At 52.2% G+C, this 18,460-nt stretch overlaps 1 protein-coding gene across 1 annotated transcript in view; it reads right to left on the bottom strand.

Annotated features, from left to right (window-relative positions):
• HERC1 (HECT and RLD domain containing E3 ubiquitin protein ligase family member 1) overlaps positions 1-18,460 on the bottom strand; it is a 159,989-nt gene that overhangs the window by 39,794 nt on the left and 101,735 nt on the right. Inside the window, 11 exon segments of the mRNA XM_060260258.1 lie at positions 558-757; positions 2,546-2,676; positions 3,759-3,959; positions 5,149-5,276; positions 6,668-6,795; positions 8,830-9,035; positions 11,942-12,155; positions 13,345-13,615; positions 14,456-14,630; positions 17,547-17,747; positions 17,852-17,904. Coding sequence (XP_060116241.1) covers positions 558-757; positions 2,546-2,676; positions 3,759-3,959; positions 5,149-5,276; positions 6,668-6,795; positions 8,830-9,035; positions 11,942-12,155; positions 13,345-13,615; positions 14,456-14,630; positions 17,547-17,747; positions 17,852-17,904 — 1,908 coding nt within the window.

Below are 18,460 nucleotides of genomic sequence, written 5' to 3'. Positions count from 1 at the left end.
TCTTTTAAAAAAAACCTTTGAAAACCAACCCTCCCGGTGACCTTTCCAACCTCATTCTCTGCATTTCTTGCTGCCTCAGCAGAGGTTAAGGGGCCACCCCCAAAGAGGACCTGACTTCCCCATCTACCTGCTGCCTCAAGAGGCGACAGCAGTGCTGGTTACAGGTGGTTTCTCCTGCGGCTGAAAGAACCAGCCAAGAGAAGCCACCACCAGAAGACCTGGGACTTCTGAAGTTCAGAGTACGTTACACACGATAACCCCAAATTATGATAGCCTCTTTTGCGTTTCCCTTTTGTATTTTTAAAGAGAAAGCAGGCAGAACTATTCGGCAACAGATCTTTAGAAAGTCAAATTGTCCTGCAAATCCACTGAAAAGCAGTTTTGCTGTTGTTTATGTTGGGGGGGGGGGGAGGTAGTTGTGAATTTCCTGCACAGTGCAGGGGGTTGGACTAGATGACCCTGGAGGACCCTTCCGACTCCACAATCCTCAGGGATTAGCAGACCTGTCCTGAGGCAAACCAAAGAACAAGAGCCCAAAAAAACGAGGTTGCACTTACGTAGCCAGCAAGAGCTGCGGCTTCGGCCCTTTCCCGGGCAGGCTGCACCAGGCGATGGTGTTCACAGCCGCTTGGTGAGAAAGGGAGTACAGATGTTGCCAGCAGCCCCCCAAGTGTCCCCAGAGTTTCACCAATTCCTCCTTAGCACACGTCATGAGTATCCTCCCCGTCGGGTCCCACTTCATGCTAATGATAGTGTCCTGAGGAAATTCAATGAGGAGGGGGCCAGTGAACATATACTAAAAACCTCTCTGCAGGCCAAGACGGCTGCTCAGTAGACTTCACGTGAAAAACTATGAGCATCTTTGGAGAGAAGAAAGAAGCCGATTTCATACTCCGACAAAGCTACGGCACTGTTCCCAGGGGACACATGCAGGCCAGATCTCCACGCCAGGCATATGAACATATGAAGCTGCCTTCTACTGAATCAGACCCTCCTGGGTCCATCAAAGTCAGTATTGTCTACTCAGACTGGCAGCGGCTCTCCAGGGTCTCAAGCTGAGGTTTTTCACGCCTACTTGCCTGGACCCTTTTTAGTTGGAGATACCAGGGACTGAACCGGGACCTTCTGCTTACCAAGCAGATGCTCTGCCACTGAGCCACTGTCCCTCCCCAAATACGTGAACGTATAAAGCTGCCTTCTACTGAAACAGACCGCCACCCCCCCCCGTGTCCTGGGACCTTCTGCTTACCGAAGAAGATGATATTGGATTTATATCCCGCCCTCCACTCCAAAGAGTCTCAGAGCGGCTCACAATCTCCTTTACCTTCCTCCCCCACAACAGACACCCTGTGAGGTGGGTGGGGCTGGAGAGGGCTCTCACAGCAGCTGCCCTTTCAAGGACAACCTCTGCGACAGCTATGGCTGACCCAAGGCCATTCCAGCAGCTGCAAGTGGAGAAGTGGGGAATCAAACCCGGTTCTCCCAGATAAGAGTCCGCACGCTTAACCACTACACCAAACTGGCTCTCCCACTGAGCCACCGTCCCTCCCCGATATGAAGCTGCCTTCTACTGAATCAGACCCTGGGGTCCATCAAAGTCAGTATTGTCTACTCAGACCATCAGTGGCTCTCCAGGGTCTCAAGCTGAGGTTTTTCACGCCTACTTGCCTGGACCCTTTTTAGTTGGAGATGCCGGGGATTGAACCTGGAACCTTCTGCTTACCAAGCAGATGCTCTACCACTGAGCCACCATCCTTCCCCAATATGAAGCTGTCTTCTACTGAATCAGACCCTCGGTCCATCAAAGTCAGTATTGTCTACTCAGACTGGCAGCAGCTCTCCAGGGTCTCAAGCTGAGATTTTTCACGCCTCCTTGCCTGGACCCTTTTTAGTCGGAGATGCCGGGGATTGAACCTGGGACCTGCTTACCAAGCAGGTGCTCTACCACTGAGCCACTGTCCCTCTTGGCTGTGTCTCACCCATGGAAACTCTGCAAGGGGTTCAGAAATCCAGATCAAGCATCTTCGGTCTTAGGAGGGAAATAATGCTCATGAAGCCGATGAGGGATTCCTAAAGTCTGTGTGTGACTCCAGGATATTCCTAGGAAATTTAGATCCCCGGAAGTGGTGGGGAGGCGAACGACAAGAGCAACCTGGCTTAACCTGAGTTGGTCTCAGCCTAGCCAGCTGAGGGTGACCTCCTGAGAAACCCACCTCTACAATGCAAACACTGCTAAGGATTTTTCTTTATAATTTCCTGCCTTATTACAGAGAGATGCATCGCCTTTGTCCAAGTCACTAGCACAGACAACTGCAGGCTTTCAAATGCACTTGCATTAAAAAAATAATCATAAAACCCAGCAACAACTGGGATTTAATCCAGGTGTAGGGCAAGCAGCAGCTCCCTATAAGGCCTCGGTGCAAACCAGGGTTTTTAAAAAACTTCTTTATGAAGCTGGGAGTGATTTTTGCGCTTCAAAACGGGGCACGTTAACTTGAGTCTTGTATCTCAAAATTTCTCCGGCCAGCCAAGTGAGTGGTTTTACCTTGTGTGCGTCGACCAGAACAATTCCTCCTTTCTCCAGCGGCTCTCTCGTTCCTATCAGCAGCTTCCCGTCCAGATAGCCAATCGCAAAAGGCTTGTCTTCACTGAACCAGGCGAGGCAGGTGACGGACACTGTGAGAGCAAGCAGGGCAGATGTCACTTAGCAAGCTAGCTCATTCAGTGCGCATGGCATTTTGGTATGGGACGAGGAAATCTGCACAAGCAATATCTGTCGAGATCTTCTAGAAAGCCTTTTGCTTCTGCAAGACAGGAGACTGCCTGTGCAGAATGCTGCAACAACTAAACCTGGTTCTTAACAGATAAAGGTAAAAGTAGTCCCCTGTGCAAGCACCAGTCATTTCTGACTCTGGGGTTACATTGCTTTCACAACGTTTTCACGGCAGACTTTTTACGGGGCGGTTTGCCATTGCCTTCCCCAGTCATCTACACTTTCCCCCCAGCAAGCTGGGTACTCCTTTTCCTGACCTCGGAAGGATGAAAGGCCGAGTCAACCTTGAGCCGGCTACCTGAACCCAGCTTCCACCGGGATCGAATTCAGGTCGTGAGCAGAGCTTAGGACTGCAGTACTGCAGCTTTTCCACTATGTGCCGCGGGGCTCTAACAGGTAACTTAACAGATAGGTTGATGTTTTTCCATCAGATAGAAAGTCAAGATCCACGCAGCTTCAGTAGCAGAGTCATAAATATCTGCACGTGGAATTACTGAAGTAATTTTCAGGCCCAAGAGAGAACCAGAAGGTCAACCTGAGCCTTAGGAATTAAAACTGGTGAGATTCAGGAGCCAGGGTGCCTCTGCGAACTTTGGCTTGCGAATAGATCCAAGTAGTCAGCCGTGTTGAACAAAATAGGAGGCAAGTTGCACCCTTACGACCAACTTAGCTTTATTCAGAACGTCAGCTTTCGTGTGCTCTCTAAGCAAACTTCATCAGACGAAGAATCCAGTACAGTGAGCGAAGCCACACATAGCTGGTAGTCAGTGCCTCAGAATGAACATGGGAAGAGAAGCGGGGGGGGGGGGGGGGGGGGGTACTTTTGAATTTCCTGCATTGCGCAGGGGGCTGGTCTAGATGACCCTTCCAACTCTATGATTCTAGGTGGGCGCACAGGCCGAGGCCTTCCCCTGCTGTCGCCCCCTGGCTCTGGGGTTCAGAACTCTGAATGTGGCGCTCCAAAACGCTACCAAAGGCCGCTTACCATCCTTCCTGTAGCAGTGCTCCAGTTCTACTCTGCGCATGGTGGAAATGTCTACAACCTCGATCAGCCCAAGGGACCCGTCGATGCGTCCGACCAGCAACAATTCTGGGGACTCTCCTGTCCAGGTTGCTGCTGGGCTTTCCTCGGGCCACGCGAGAGCGGATACCCAGTGAGGCTGAGTGTCCGAGAGGCCTTTCCCACCTACAAAAACAAAAGATCTTCAATAACAGCTGAAGTCTTCCCTGGCGATGAACCCACGAGCGATACTCTCTCTAAGCTGCGGAGTTTTGTGAGCAAAAGTTCGACTTCTTGAGCTACGGCATTAAAGTTGTGAGCTACTGCACAGGGCCATTTTTCCTGAGCTAAGTGGGTGAGCCAGAGGCTAAAAAGCTATGAGCTAGCTCACCCAAGCTCAGCGTAGAGGGAACACTGCCCACAAGAGAAATCCTCTCAAATTTTTTCTCAATTATTAGAGGCAATTTAAAAATTCCACCACGCTCAAAGCGACTTACACAATCCATCAGAAACGGTATTCCCAATAAAATCACTTCTAAAAATACTAACACGCAAAATCAAGAAGATGATGATGATGGTGATATTAGATGTATACCCCACCCTTCACTCTGAATCTCCGAGTGGCTCACAGTATCCTTTACCTTCCTCCCCCACAAAAGACATCTTGTGAGGGGGGTGGGGCTGAAAGCACTCTCACAGAAGCTGCCCTTTCAAGGACAACTTCTACAAGAGTTATGGCTGACCCAAGGCCATTCCAGCAGCCATAAGTGGAGGAGTGAGGAACCCAACCCAGTTCTCCCAGATAAGAGTCTGCACACTTAGAGCTATGGCTGACCCAAGGCCATTCCAGCAGCTGGAAGTGGAGGAGTGGGGAATCCAACCCAGATCTCCCAGATAAGAGTCTGCACACTTAGAGCTATGGCTGACCCAAGGCCATTCCAGCAGCTGCAAGTGGAGGAGTGGGGAATCCAACCCAGATCTCCCAGATAAGAGTCTGCACACTTAGAGCTATGGCTGACCCAAGGCCATTCCAGCAGCTGCAAGTGGAGGAGTGGGGAATCCAACCCAGATCTCCCAGATAAGAGTCTGCACACTTAGAGCTATGGCTGACCCAAGGCCATTCCAGCAGCTGCAAGTGGAGGAGTGGGGAATCCAACCCAGATCTCCCAGATAAGAGTCTGCACACTTAGAGCTATGGCTGACCCAAGGCCATTCCAGCAGCTGCAAGTGGAGGAGTGGGGAATCCAACCCGGTTCTCCCAGATAAGAGTCTGCACACTTAACCACTACGTCAAACTGGCTCTCTTAACTTAAAGATGAATCCGGCAGGCCTAAAGCACAACACCCCAAAAGCAAAAAGCCGCCCAGCTGCTTACCATTCACTTGCCAGATGTTCACCATCTTTTCCAGGGCTCCAGCCAGATACTTGCCACTGACACTCCAGCAGACCAGAGATAAGCAAGGGTCACTGGGTGACCCTAGGCTGTCGTCAGCCTCGCCTTCCCTGCAATGGAACAAAAGCATCATGCGCAGAGGTTCCCCGGCTAAGAGCAGTCTAGTTGGAAAGCGCCACCTCCTCTGCTGTTTCACTGTACGGTCTACAGCAGGGGCGGCCAAACTTGCTTAACGTAAGAGCTACGCAGAATAAACTTCAGATATTCGAGAGACACGAACGTCAGACGCTTGAGAGAAGGAAGAAAGGCAAGAAGGCAGGCAGGCAGGCAAACAGATAGGGGACGGAGAGGTGGAAAGAAAGCCAGTTTAAATGCATTCTCCAAGCCACCAGCTGGCTTGGCTTGGAGAAGCGATTTAAAGAGAGAAATGCCTCTTCCAAGCCGGCCAATGGGGTGGTTGGGGCTTCGAGAGTCACACAGTACGTGTGAAAGAGCCACAGTTCAGCCATTCCTGTTCTACAGAGCGCTCTTCACCCCAGCTCAGATTCTATCACTAAACAACAGCGAGATCATCAGATCAAGAAGACACGAACACAAGAAGCTGCCTTACACTCAGTCAGACCCTTGGTTCATCCAAGTCAGCACTGTCTGCTCAGACCGGCAGCTGCTCTCCAGGGTCTCAGGCGGAGAGGTCACTCCCATCACCTGCTGCCTGGTCCTTTAACTGCAGATGCCAGGGAATGAACTTAGGAACTTCCGCGTGCCAAGCGGATGCTCCGCCACTGAGCCACAGGCCCTCCAGAGAGAAACTCCACCCCAGCCTCACTTACACCTGCTTGCCCTACAGGCCATCTGGTTACAGTAAGAAAGCAAGTGTCGCTGCCTTAGATGTTTGCCTCCAGGATTAAAAAAAAAAAAGCACCAGTCGTTTCCGACTCTGGGGTGACGTCGCATCGCGACGTTTTCACGGCAGACTTTTTTTTTTTACGGGGTGGTTTGCCATTGCTTTCCCCAGTCATTTACACTTCCCCCCCCCCCAGCAAGCTGGGGACTCCTTTGACCGACCTCGGAAGGACGGAAGGCTGAGTCAACCTGGAGCCGACTCCCTGAACCCAGTTTCTGCCGGGATCGAACTCAGCTGTGAGTTTGATCAGGTCGTGAGCAGAGGGCTTGGACTGCAGTACCGCAGCTTTACCACTCTGCGCCACGGGGCTCCTTTGGCTCCACGGCTACTAGGCGTCTTTCCTGACTCCTTTTAGATTGTTTTCGTCCTGCTTGTTCCGAATGCACAAGAGCATTTTGGGAGAGTCAACGGCAGCCCGGGCTGTCTGTTTGAAGCTGCCCTTGTCCTCAGACTTCAACAGACACCCAAAGTTACACTAAGCTGGTTCATTTAAAAGAAAAAAGCTGAAAAATGCTTATCTGAACATGACTAATTCTCCCCGCTGGCCTTTTGCTCACTGTTGTGCAATGAATTTGAGAGCTCCAAAAAATCGCTTACATTTTATTGAAGACGCACGTCTGCTGCAGAGAGTACTGCTTCTTCGTCACGTTCCAAACCCGAATCGTCCCGTCGTTCCCGCTGGTGGCCAGGAGGCCCTTTTTGTTGCACCACACGCAAGTCATGACCTGTGGGTTTGTGTGTTTTTAAAGCAAAATAAAAACAGGAGTTACCAGCCAAAAGAGGAAACGTTAGTAATGTTCATGGAGTTATCTAATGCGAAGCTGTGTCATGCAAAGGCGAGCTTGCGGCAGCTCTGAGAAAAGTGGCTGTGTGGATACTGGTTGCAAGGGACATAAGAACACAGGAGAAGCCGTGCTGGATCAGGCCAATGGCCCACTGGATCCAACACTCTGTGTCACACAGAGGCCAAAGAAAAAGAAGAAGAATTGCAGATATACCCCGCCCCTCTCTATGAATCAGAGACTCAGAGCAGCTTACAATCTCCTATATCTTCTCCCCCCACAACAGACACCCTGTGAGGTGGGTGGGGCTGAGAGGGCTCTCACAGCAGCTGCCCTTTCAAGGACAACCTCTGCCAGAGCTATGGCTGACCCAAGGCCATTCCTGCAGCTGCATGTGGAGGAGTGGGAAATCGAACCCGGTTCTCCCAGATAAGAGAGCTCTGGCTGACCCAAGACCATTTTAGCAGGTGCAAGTGGAGGAGTGGGGAATCAAACCCGGTTCCTCCCAGATAAGAGTCTGCACACTTAACCACTATACCAAACTGGCTCAAAAACCAAGTGCCATCAATGGGGCCAAAACTCCAAAAGCCCTCTCACATAAGAGAAGCCATGCTGGATCAGGCTAGTGGCCCATCCAGCCCAACACTCCGTGTCACACAGTGGCCCAAAAACCCCCAGGTGCCATCATGAGGTCCATCAGTGGGGCCAGAACTCCAGAAGCACTCCCACTGCCCCCCCCCCCCACCAAGCACCAAGAATAGAGCATCACTGCTACAGACATAAGAACATAAGAAAAGCCATGTTGGATCAGGCCAATGGCCCACGTAGTCCAACACTCTGTGTCACACAGAGGCCAAAAACCCCAGGTGCCATCAGGAGGTCCACCAGCGGGGCCAGAACTCCAGAAGCCCTCGCACTCTTGGCATCCCACCCCCAAGAAGAAGAAGATATTGGATTTATATCCCGCCCTCCACTCCGAAGAGACTCAGAGCAGCTCAAAATCTCCTTTCCCTTCCTCCCCCACAACAAACACCCTGTGAGGTGGGTGGGGCTGGAGAGGGCTCTCACCACAGCTGCCCTTTCAAGGACAACCTCTGCCAGAGCTATGGCTGACCCAAGGCCATTCCAGCAGCTGCAAGTGGAGGAGTGGGGAATCCAACCCAGTTCTCCCAGATAAGAGAGCTCTGGCTGACCCAAGGCCATTCCAGCAGCTGCAAGTGGAGGAGTGGGGAATCCAACCCAGTTCTCCCAGATAAGAGAGCTCTGGCTGACCCAAGGCCATTCCAGCAGCTGCAAGTGGAGGAGTGGGGAATCCAACCCAGTTCTCCCAGATAAGAGAGCTCTGGCTGACCCAAGGCCATTCCAGCAGGTGCAAGTGAAGGAGTGGGGACTCAAACCCGGTTCTCCCAGATAAGAGTCCACGCACTTAACCACTACACCAAACTGGCTCTTCCAAACACCAAGACAGAGTATTGCTGCCCCAAACAGAGTGTTACATGATCCACCCCTTGCAGCTAACAGCCCGACAGATAGATCCAAGCGGGCAGCCGTGTTGGTTGGAAGCAGTAGAACTAAGCAGGAGTCAAGTGGCACCTTTAAGACCAACAAAGTTGTATTCAGAAGGTAAGCTTTCGTGTGCTCTCTAAGCACACTTCATCAGATGAGAAATCAGGTACAGCGAGCAGAGCTACATATAGCTGGTAGGCAGCGGTAAGCACTGGTAAGACCTCTGCTCCAAATGTCCATCCCCTCTTGAAGCTGTCTATGCTTGCGGCTGCCATCGCTTCCTGCAGCAGCGAATGCCATGTGTTAATTATTCTTTGGGTCCAAAAGTACATCCTTGCATCTGTCCTTAGCCTCCCGCTCATTAATTTCTCGTCTTGCGAAAAAGGCAGAAAAGCCCCCCTTTCTCTACCTTCTCTGCCCCGTGCGTAATCTTGTCAACCTCTCTCCCGCCACCCCTCAGTCATCGGTTACCCTGTTCTGGTGAGCCTCCAGCTTGATGAAGGAGCACTTGCGCAGATCTCCGCCCATGTCGGCCAGGGTCTGGGGGCTGGCCTGGTTGTCTCGGTCGTGAGCGGCCAGAGTCCGCACGAGCTGCTGGGCGGCCCACTGCCTGTGCTGGGAGGACAACCTTGAAGAGAGGCAGCAAGCGGCTAGTGCGTTAGCCAGCTCCAGGGGGCCTACAGCGGAAGGATTACAGGAAGGGTGGGCATAGAAACGGGCAATTACACCTGCTTAGACAGAACGACGAGACAAGGCCGGGTTGAGTGCCGAGAACAGAGACGAACGAACCGCGTTACCCGCAATCCCCCCTTCAAAAGTGAGGTCCGGAGCCCAGGAGGGGGTGAGACACTCCCCTCCCCCCAAATGCCTGCACACTCCATGAATTACAAACTCCTCACTCCCAAGATGCACACCCCACCCAGCCCAACGTATCTCTCCCCCCAGCAGACACGTCCTGATGCAAATTCCGGCACTGTGGGCAATACTCCTTCTGAGCTGTAGAGTCTCGTGAGCAAAAATGCTAATTTGTCAGCTCCTGGCATTCCATTTTTGAGCTGCTGCATAAATTAGATTGCTCTGGGTCCATTTTTGTCCCCCCCTGAGCTAAGACAAAAATGCACAAGCCGGAGGCTAAAAAACTGTGAGCTCGCTCACACTAACTCGGCTTAGAGGGAACAATGACTGCGGCTGGAGCTGTGTTTGGAAGTCACAAATGAATGGCCCATTTGCTCTGGGGCTGGAGTGCTGCCTTCGCCTTCACCTCATGTGCACAGCCAAGCGGGGGGAGGGGGCTTTTAATGCAACTGCAACCTCTTGTCCATAAACTAGAAGAAGACGATGACTGCAGATTTTTACCCTGCCCTTCTCTCTGAATCAGAGTCTCAGAGCAGTTCATAATCTCCTATATCTTCTCCTCCCACAACAGACACCCTTTGAAATGGGTGGGGCTGAGAGAGCGCAGACAGAAGCTGTCCTTTCAAGGACAATTCTGCGAGAGCTCTGGCTGACCCAAGGCCATTCCAGCAGGTGCAAGTGGAGGAGTGGGGAATCAAACCCTGTTCTCCCAGATAAGAGTCTGCACACTTAATCACTACACCAGACTGGCTCTCTCAACTATGACTTCAAGTCGGGCGACTGGGACAGAAACAGACATGACTTTGCTTGAATTTGGATACTGCAACACACTTCTGGGGGACTGAAGCTGGACTGAAGAAATTCTGACATGGGAAGTTTTCCATCTTGGCTCCACACATGTGAGGAGGGAGAAGCAAGCAGGTGAACCCATGATAAGCCAGGCTCCAATCTCCTGTGTTTGCATCTCAGAAGTTCTTCCTAAGCACAAAACCAGCCTCATGTCCAAGATCTAACAGGCTCCTGGCTAATCACTCTGTTAATACAGCCAGAAGCGTTTGTGCCTAGGCACAACCAAGATTCTTGCTTCCGCATTGCGTTATGGCACACCAGAAGGCTGCTTTCCCAGAAGGCAGCCCATTAAAGCTAAGACCTACACTCACAGCTTGAATAGAATGACTGCTCAAGAGGATAACGTCTATCACAGGGGTGGCCAAACTGGCTTAATGTAAGAGCCACATAGAATCAACGTCAGATGTATGGGAGCCTCAAGACATGAACATCAGAGGTAGGTAGGTATGTAGGTAGGTAGGTGGGAGGGGGGAGGGAGGGAGGGAGGAAGGAAGGAAGGGAGGAGGGAGGGAGGGAGGAGGGAGGGAGGGAAGGAGGAAGGGAGGGAGGGAGAAAGGAAGGAGGGAGGGAGAAAGGAAGGAAGGGAGGAGGGAGGGAGGAAGGAGGGGGGAAGGAAGGACGGAGGGAGAGAGGAAGGGAGGGAGGGAAGGAGGAAGGGAGGGGAGGAAGAAAGGGAAGGAAGGAGGGAAGGAAGGAGGGAGGGAGGGAGGAAGGAGGGAGGGAGAGAGGAAGGGGGGGAGGAGGGAGGGAAGGAGGAAAGGAGGGAGGGAGGAAGAAAGGAAGGAAGGAGGGAGGGAGGAGGGAGGGAGAGAGGAAGGGAGGGAGGAAGGAGGGAGGGGGGAAGGAAGGAGGGAGGGAGAGAGGAAGGAGGGAAGGAAGGAGGGAGGAAGGAAGGAAGGGAGGAGGGAGGGAGGAATGGAGGGAGGAGGGAGGGAAGGAGGAAGGGAGGGAGGAAGAAAGGAAGGAGGGAAGGAAGGAGGGAGGGAGGGAGGAAGGAAGGGAGGGAGGAGGGAGGGAGGAGGGAAGGAAGGAGGGAGGGAGGGAGGGAGGAAGGAGGGAGGGACAGAGAGAGGGAGGGAGGAGGGAGGGAGGGACAGAGGGAGGGTGGGGGGAAGGAAGGAGGGAGGGAGAGAGGAAGGGAGGGAGGAGGGAGGGAGGGAGGAAGGAGGGAAGGAAGGAGGGAGGGAGGGACAGAGGGAGGGAGGGAGGGAGGGAGGAAGGAAGGAGGGAGGGAGGGAGGAGGGAGGGAGGGAGGAATGGAAGGAGGAAGGAACAGAGGGAGGGAGGGGGGAAGGAAGGAAGGAGGGAGGGAAGGAGGAAGGGAGGGAGGAAGAAAAGAAGGAGGGAAAGAAGGAGGGAGGGAGGAGGGAGGGACAGAGGGAGGGAGGGAGGAAGGAAGGAGGGAGGGAGGGAGGAGGGAGGGAGGAAGAAAGGAAGGGACATAGGAAGGGAGGGAGGGAGGAAGGAAGGAGGGAAGAAAGGGAGGGAGGGAGGGAGGAATGGAGGGAGGGAGAAAGGAAGGAGATGGGGGATGTGTAAGTGGAAAGAAAGCAACTTTAACTTTAAATGCATTCTCCAAGCTGCCAGCTGACTTGGCTGCTCAGATAATTGATTTAAAGAGAGAAACGACAGGCTGGTGGGGGCTTCGAGAGCCATGCAGTATGTGTGAAAGAGCCCCTGATTTGTTATGACTGTCAGCACACAAAACTTAACCCAAGCAGGCACAAAGCGAAGCTCCCGCTTACTTCGACGGAGCTGAAACGGCTCTGGTGAAAATTCTCAGCCTGGACTTCTAAATCTAAGAAACCGGGTGAGAAACTGGAGGAACTCCTGTCGGCGGTTCCGGTACTGAAAGGGCCTCTGTGCTCAGAATAAATACCTTTCTTTTCCACTTCCGCTTTGTCGTAATTGGGCCTCAACCGGGCCCCTTTGTCTGCCAGTAAGGCCACGAGGGCCTGAGTCACAACAAAGTTGGGAGACGTCACGAGCTTGTTCTCTTCCGCTATTCCTCGCAGGAAGCTGGGCAGGAATTTCCGCTGCATCGGGTCATCCACGGTGGTCAGATTAACACCTGTCGCTGCTGAAATCAGGTTCTGCAACCAAGAACAACGCTTATGCTGTAGGTAACCAACAGCACTAGTTCACACACACACACACACACACACACACACACACTAATTTTTCAATCAAAAAGGTAAAGGTAGTCCCCTGTGCAAGCACCAGTCGTTTTAAACTCTGGGGTGACGTTGCTTTCACAATGTTTTCACAGCAGATTTTTACAGGGTGGTTTGCCATTGCCTTCCCCGGTCACCTACGCTTTTCCCCCAGCAAGCTGGGCACTCATTTGACCGACCTCGGAAGGATGAAAGGCTGAGTCGACCTGGAGCCGGCTACCTGAACCAGCTTCTGCTGGGATTGAACTCAGGTCGTGAGCAGAGGGCTCCGACTGCAGTACTGCAGCTTTACCGCTCTGCGCCACGGGGCTCTTTAAAGGAAAGGTCCCTTTAATCAAATACAAGAATGTAAAACAGCAGAGATTTTCCCTGGATACTAGGACATTTCACAATCTGTGATTACACGGCAAGACTGGAGACAATAAACCGATCGCAATCCACAGACTGTGAATCGGAGAATTTAGAAACTAAGCAAGGTCCCCCCTTCCTTTGGTTCCCTTGGCAATGAGTTCTTTTATTGCAATTGATCAACTTAAAAATTTGAGATATGCAAATACTGTGCCAAAGTTTTTCAAACTTTTATTCATGGACCGTGTTCAGAACAGAAATGGCAAAAGATGCAAAATTGCCATTACTGAAAAAAATAGGGACGGAGAGAAAGACTAAACAACCAGAAAACAGCAGATATCTTCCTCATATAATGAAAGGAAAAGGAAAGGTTCCCTGTGCAAGCACCAGGCGTTTCCGACTCTGGGGTGACGTTGCTTTCACAACATTTTCATGGCAGACTTTTGACAGGGTGGTTTGCCATTGCCTTCCCCAGTCATCTACACTTTCCCCCAGCAAGCTGGGGACTCCTTTTCCCGACCTCGGAAGGATGAAAGGCAGAGTCAACCTCGAGCTGGCTACCTGAAAACCCAGCTTCCACTGGAGATCGAACTCAGGTCGTGAGCAGAGCTTAGGACTGCAGCACTGGAGCTTTAACACTCTGCGCCAGGGGGCTCTTTCCATATAATGAAAACAATGCGCTTAATATCTCCAACGCTTAAATAATACACAAAAACCTAGGGAGGGAGGGAGGAAGGGAGGGAGGAAGAGGCGATCCCACCTGTGTACACAGCTGGACCAGCAGCTTGGCAGCGCTCGGTGTGTTGGAAGCCAAGCACCCCACGGCGGTGCTGAGGTAGGCCAAGCAGGAAATGGGCTTGCTCATTTTGCTGTGCACTCCGCGGGACCTCTCCGAGGAGATGGAGGCTGTGCAGGAACCGGTGGAGAGGCCCGCCCTCCCAGCCGCAGCCAGGCACATCAAGCGCACCAGGGTCCGGATGTCGGTCAGGCCCAAAGACTCCAGGCCGGCGGCCAGGCTGCAGCTGGAACCACTGTCCAGAGGAGGGAGGGGAGACAGAGAGAGAGAGAGATCTGATTAGGATCTATACCAGGGGTGGCCAAACCGTGCCTCAGGAACCACATGTGGCTCTTTTACACATATTGTGCAGCTCTTGAAGCCTTCAGAGCCCTGTCAGCCAACTTGGAGAAGGCAATTCTCTCTTTAAATCCCTTCTCCAAGCCTAGCCAACTGGCAGCTTGGAGAATGTATATAAAGTTGCTTTCTTTCCACCTCCACCTCCCTGATCTATTTGCCTTCCTTGCTTTCCTCCTTCCTTCCCTCCCTCCCCTTTTCCTTCCTTCCCTCCCTTCTTCCTTCCCTCCCTCCTTCCTTCCTTCCCTCCTTTCCTCTCTTTTGCCTTCCTTCCTTCCCTCCCTCCTTTCCCTCCTTCCTTCCCTCCCTCCCTCCTTCCTTCCATCCCTTCCTCTCTCCTTCCTTCCTTCCCTCCCTCCCGTCTTGCGGCTCTCAAACATCTGACATTGATTCTACACAGCTCTTCTGTTAAGCAAGTTTGGCCACCCCTGATCTATACCGTAACGTTCCCCTTTCCAAGCCCTTGCTCCAACTGTGATTTGCTTTGGCATCCGGCTTTGCTCCTCCTCCCTTTCGATCCAGCAGCTGCATGCAGAGGAGCGGGGAATCAAACCCGGTTCTCCCAGATAAGAGTCCGCACACTTCACCACGACACCAAAGTGAGTTGACGAGCCCAAGTCATTGCCTCCATTCAAAACCTGCCCACTGCCCACATCCAAGTGCATCGAGCTCAATTGGAAGTCGGATGCTTTCAGATATCGTCCCCCGGGGCATCCAACCAAAGCGCGGCTCAACGAACCTGACTGACAGCAAGGACAAGGCCCGCATCACCATCGTTCTCGCCAGGAGCACCTGAGCCGCGGCCGTCACCCTCCGTAAGGCCATGATGCGATCGTGCGGGTTGACCAGAGCGGCTGCCTGCTCTCCCAGGGTGACTCGGCCAGAGGAGCTCTTCTCAATGGACCCGTGGCAGCCTGTGAGCCAGGAAGGGGAGGGGGGGAGAGAGAGAATGGGAAGCTTTGTGAGGCACACAGAATGGGGTGAAGCGCCCTCACCCTGGAGAGCTGCACACACGGGCAGGGTCTGATGAGGACAGACCGTCCCCCCACGGTCTATCCCAACGCCTCAAGCGACACGACAGCCATGTGAGGGGACACGATGGCAGAATCATGAGCTGCTGGGCTTCGTGGATCTTCGGTCAGATCCTAAAGGGCTCTTCCTCGCGCAGAGGGCAGGCTGGAAAGCTCCCTCCCTGCCAATGTTCCCTCGAAGCTGCCGAGTCTTGAGAACAAAAATTCTACTTTGTGAGATCCCGGTATTAAAAGCTGTGAGCTACTGGCATTCAAGAAGAAGATTATATTAGATTTATATCTCGCCCTCCACTCCGAAGACTCTCAGAGCGGCTCACAATCTCCTTTCCCTTCCTCCCCCACAACAGACACCCTGTGAGGTAGATGAAGATATTGGATTTATATCCTGCCCTCCACTCCGAAGACTCTCAGAGCGGCTCACAATCTCCTTTCCCTTCCTCCCCCACAACAGACACCCCTGTGAGGTAGATGAAGATATTGGATTTATATCCCGCCCTCCACTCCGAAGACTCTCAGAGCGGCTCACAATCTCCTTTCCCTTCCTCCCCCACAACAGACACCCTGTGAGGTAGATGAAGATATTGGATTTATATCCCGCCCTCCACTCCGAAGACTCTCAGAGCGGCTCACAATCTCCTTTCCCTTCCTCCCCCACAACAGACACCCTGTGAGGTAGATGAAGATATTGGATTTATATCCCGCCCTCCACTCCGAAGAGTCTCAGAGCGGCTTACAATCTCCTTTCCCTTCCTCCCCCACAACAGACACCCTGTGAGGTAGATGAAGATATTGGATTTATATCCCGCCCTCCACTCCGAAGACTCTCAGAGCGGCTCACAATCTCCTTTCCCTTCCTCCCCCACAACAGACACCCTGTGAGGTAGATGAAGATATTGGATTTATATCCCGCCCTCCACTCCGAAGACTCTCAGAGCGGCTCACAATCTCCTTTCCCTTCCTCCCCCACAACAGACACCCTGTGAGGTAGATGAAGATATTGGATTTATATCCCGCCCTCCACTCCGAAGAGTCTCAGAGCGGCTCACAATCTCCTTTCCCTTCCTCCCCCACAACAGACACCCTGTGAGGTAGATGAAGATATTGGATTTATATCCCGCCCTCCACTCCGAAGAGTCTCAGAGCGGCTCACAATCTCCTTTCCCTTCCTCCCCCACAACAGACACCCTGTGAGGTAGATGAAGATATTGGATTTATATCCCGCCCTCCACTCCGAAGAGTCTCAGAGCGGCTTACAATCTCCTTTCCCTTCCTCCCCCACAACAGACACCCTGTGAGGTGGGTGGGGCTGAGAGGGCTCTCACAGCAGCTGCCCTTTCAAGGACAACCTCTGCGAGAGCTATGACTAACCCAAGGCCATTCCAGCAGGTGCAAGTGGAGGAGTGGGGAATCAGACCCAGTTCTCCCAGATAAGAGTCCACACACTTCACCACTACACCTTTGTGAGCTACTGCATACATCAGTGCGCTCTGGGGCCATTCTTTCCTGAGCTGAGACAAAAATGTATGAGCTGGCTGGAGGTTAAAAATCTGTGAGCTAACTCACGCTAACTCAGTTTAGAGTAGGGGTGGCCAACAGTGGCTCTCCAGATGTTTTTTGCCTACAACTCCCATCAGCCCCAGGCAGCATGGCCAATGGCTGGGGCTGATGGGAATTGTAGGCAAAAAAATAACATCTGGAGAGCTATCGTTGGCCACCCCAGCTTAGAGGGAATACTGCTCCCTGGACACCAGCACTTTGGCTGTCACCCTAGCTTTTGTGGGTGCGGCAAGCTATACCACACACACACACCCACCCACCCCTCCATCCCACAACAGGCAAACAATTCACCTTCCACATCTAGAAACAAATTAAGCCAATTCTTGCCTTGACACTGAACTCTTTGAGCGAACAGTTTCTCCGCTAATTGTCCCTGGCCCATGCCGAAGAAACACTGGGAGAGGGGAGACTGCCCCAGGGAAAAGAACCATTGAAAACAGAAGCCCCCCTGAGCTGATTTAATTGTATTACACAATAACACGAACTATGTGCATCGAGGTTAAGTATCTTCTGCTTGGGACCTTTGCATTTACAGGACAGGAAGCTGGGGAAGGTAAAAGCAGGCACGGGGTACAGATACAGCTGCCAATAAGTTAAAAATTAAAAATAAAACTGCCTACAAGTATTTTAATTGTTATTTTATTGTTTTAAAATGTAATCGTAAATGTGTTGAATCGATTGTTAGCCTAAGTCTGCTTGCGGAGAGGGTGGGATAGAAGACTGGATGGATGGATGGATGGATGGATGGATGGATGGATGGATGGGTGGATGGGTGGATGGATAAATGGATGGGTGGATGGATGGATAAATAGATGGATGGATGGGTGGGTGGATGGGTGGATGGATGGATAAATGGATGGGTGGGTGGATGGTTGGGTTTTTAAAGCTATTAAATGTGATAGTTTAGCGAGGGGGCTAGGTCTATTTCTAAAGCCTAGAGACATTCTCCACGTCACTTTGTGTACCACAGAAACTGTTCAGTTTCACTTCTGGCTCCAACCCACAAGATCCCACATTCCCTCACCAGAAAGGGGAGAGAGAAAGGAAACTTTGGCACACCCCTAGCTTTTGTGAATGCAGCAAGCTATACCAGAACCACCCACCCACCCCACAACAGGCAAACGATTCACCTTCCACATCTAGAAACAAATTAAGCCAGCTGCTCTGCCACAGCTTCAAAGCAAGCAATCTCAGGGTCATCTCTCTCCGCAAGGCTCTGGATGACAACTTGTCAAAGTTTACCGATTTGCATCAAGGTTTCCTCCATGCTGTTGGTGGCCGTGACCATGGCGACGGAGGCGCCCAGGGGATCGCTGTCTGGAAACTGAACGGGCTCGGGCACAATGCGGCGATCGTTCAACCCGAGGGGTCCGGCCAAGAGTTCAAATTCCTCCTCGCCGGTCAGTTTTTCGTCCTCGTCAACGTCCAGCATGTCCCAGTCTTCTGCCCTCAGATAAGGAGAACTGGGGTTAGGGAACGACATTTTCACAGGAAACCAGAACTGGCCATGGATGCTACCACCGAGACCCAAACAAAGCAGGAAATACCTTCGTAGACGCTGTCTTGCTTCCCAATCAGGTCTGGCGCCTGCCCTTTGTACCTGCCCCCGGAAGAGGAGAAAGGACAGCCGTGAGTTTATGCCACACAGGGCTTTTTTTTTTTGCAGAAAAAGCCCAGCAGGAACTCATTTGCATATTAAGCCACACCCCCTGACAGCACCATCATTTCACAGCAGGAACTCATTCATATGTTAGGCCACACCCCCTGACATCCCCATTGGTTCACTCAGCAGAAATTCATTGGCATATCAGGCCACACCCCCTGACGTCGCCATTGGTTCACACAGGGTTTTTTTGGTAGAAAAAGCCCAGCATGAACTCATCTGCATACTAGGCCACACACCCCTGACACAAGTCAGCTGGAACTATGCTCCTGTGCGTTCCAGCTCAAAAAGGAGCCCTGATTCCACACAGTTAAATGCCTCCAAGGCCTAGACAAATATGAAGCAATTAGTACATTTTCCTGGCCGTCAGTCTAAATTGGAAGCAATAAGGGTGCAGCTCTCCAAGGTCTCAGGGCAAGGCTGCTTCCTAACCCTTTTGCTGGAGCCCCTTTGAGCTGGAGGGGCCAGGGACAGACATCTGGCCCTTCTGCAT

This window comes from Heteronotia binoei, chromosome 19 (assembly GCF_032191835.1).
Source record: "Heteronotia binoei isolate CCM8104 ecotype False Entrance Well chromosome 19, APGP_CSIRO_Hbin_v1, whole genome shotgun sequence".
NCBI classification, from domain to species: domain Eukaryota; kingdom Metazoa; phylum Chordata; class Lepidosauria; order Squamata; family Gekkonidae; genus Heteronotia; species Heteronotia binoei.
This window is presented reverse-complemented; position numbering and strand designations above follow the sequence as displayed.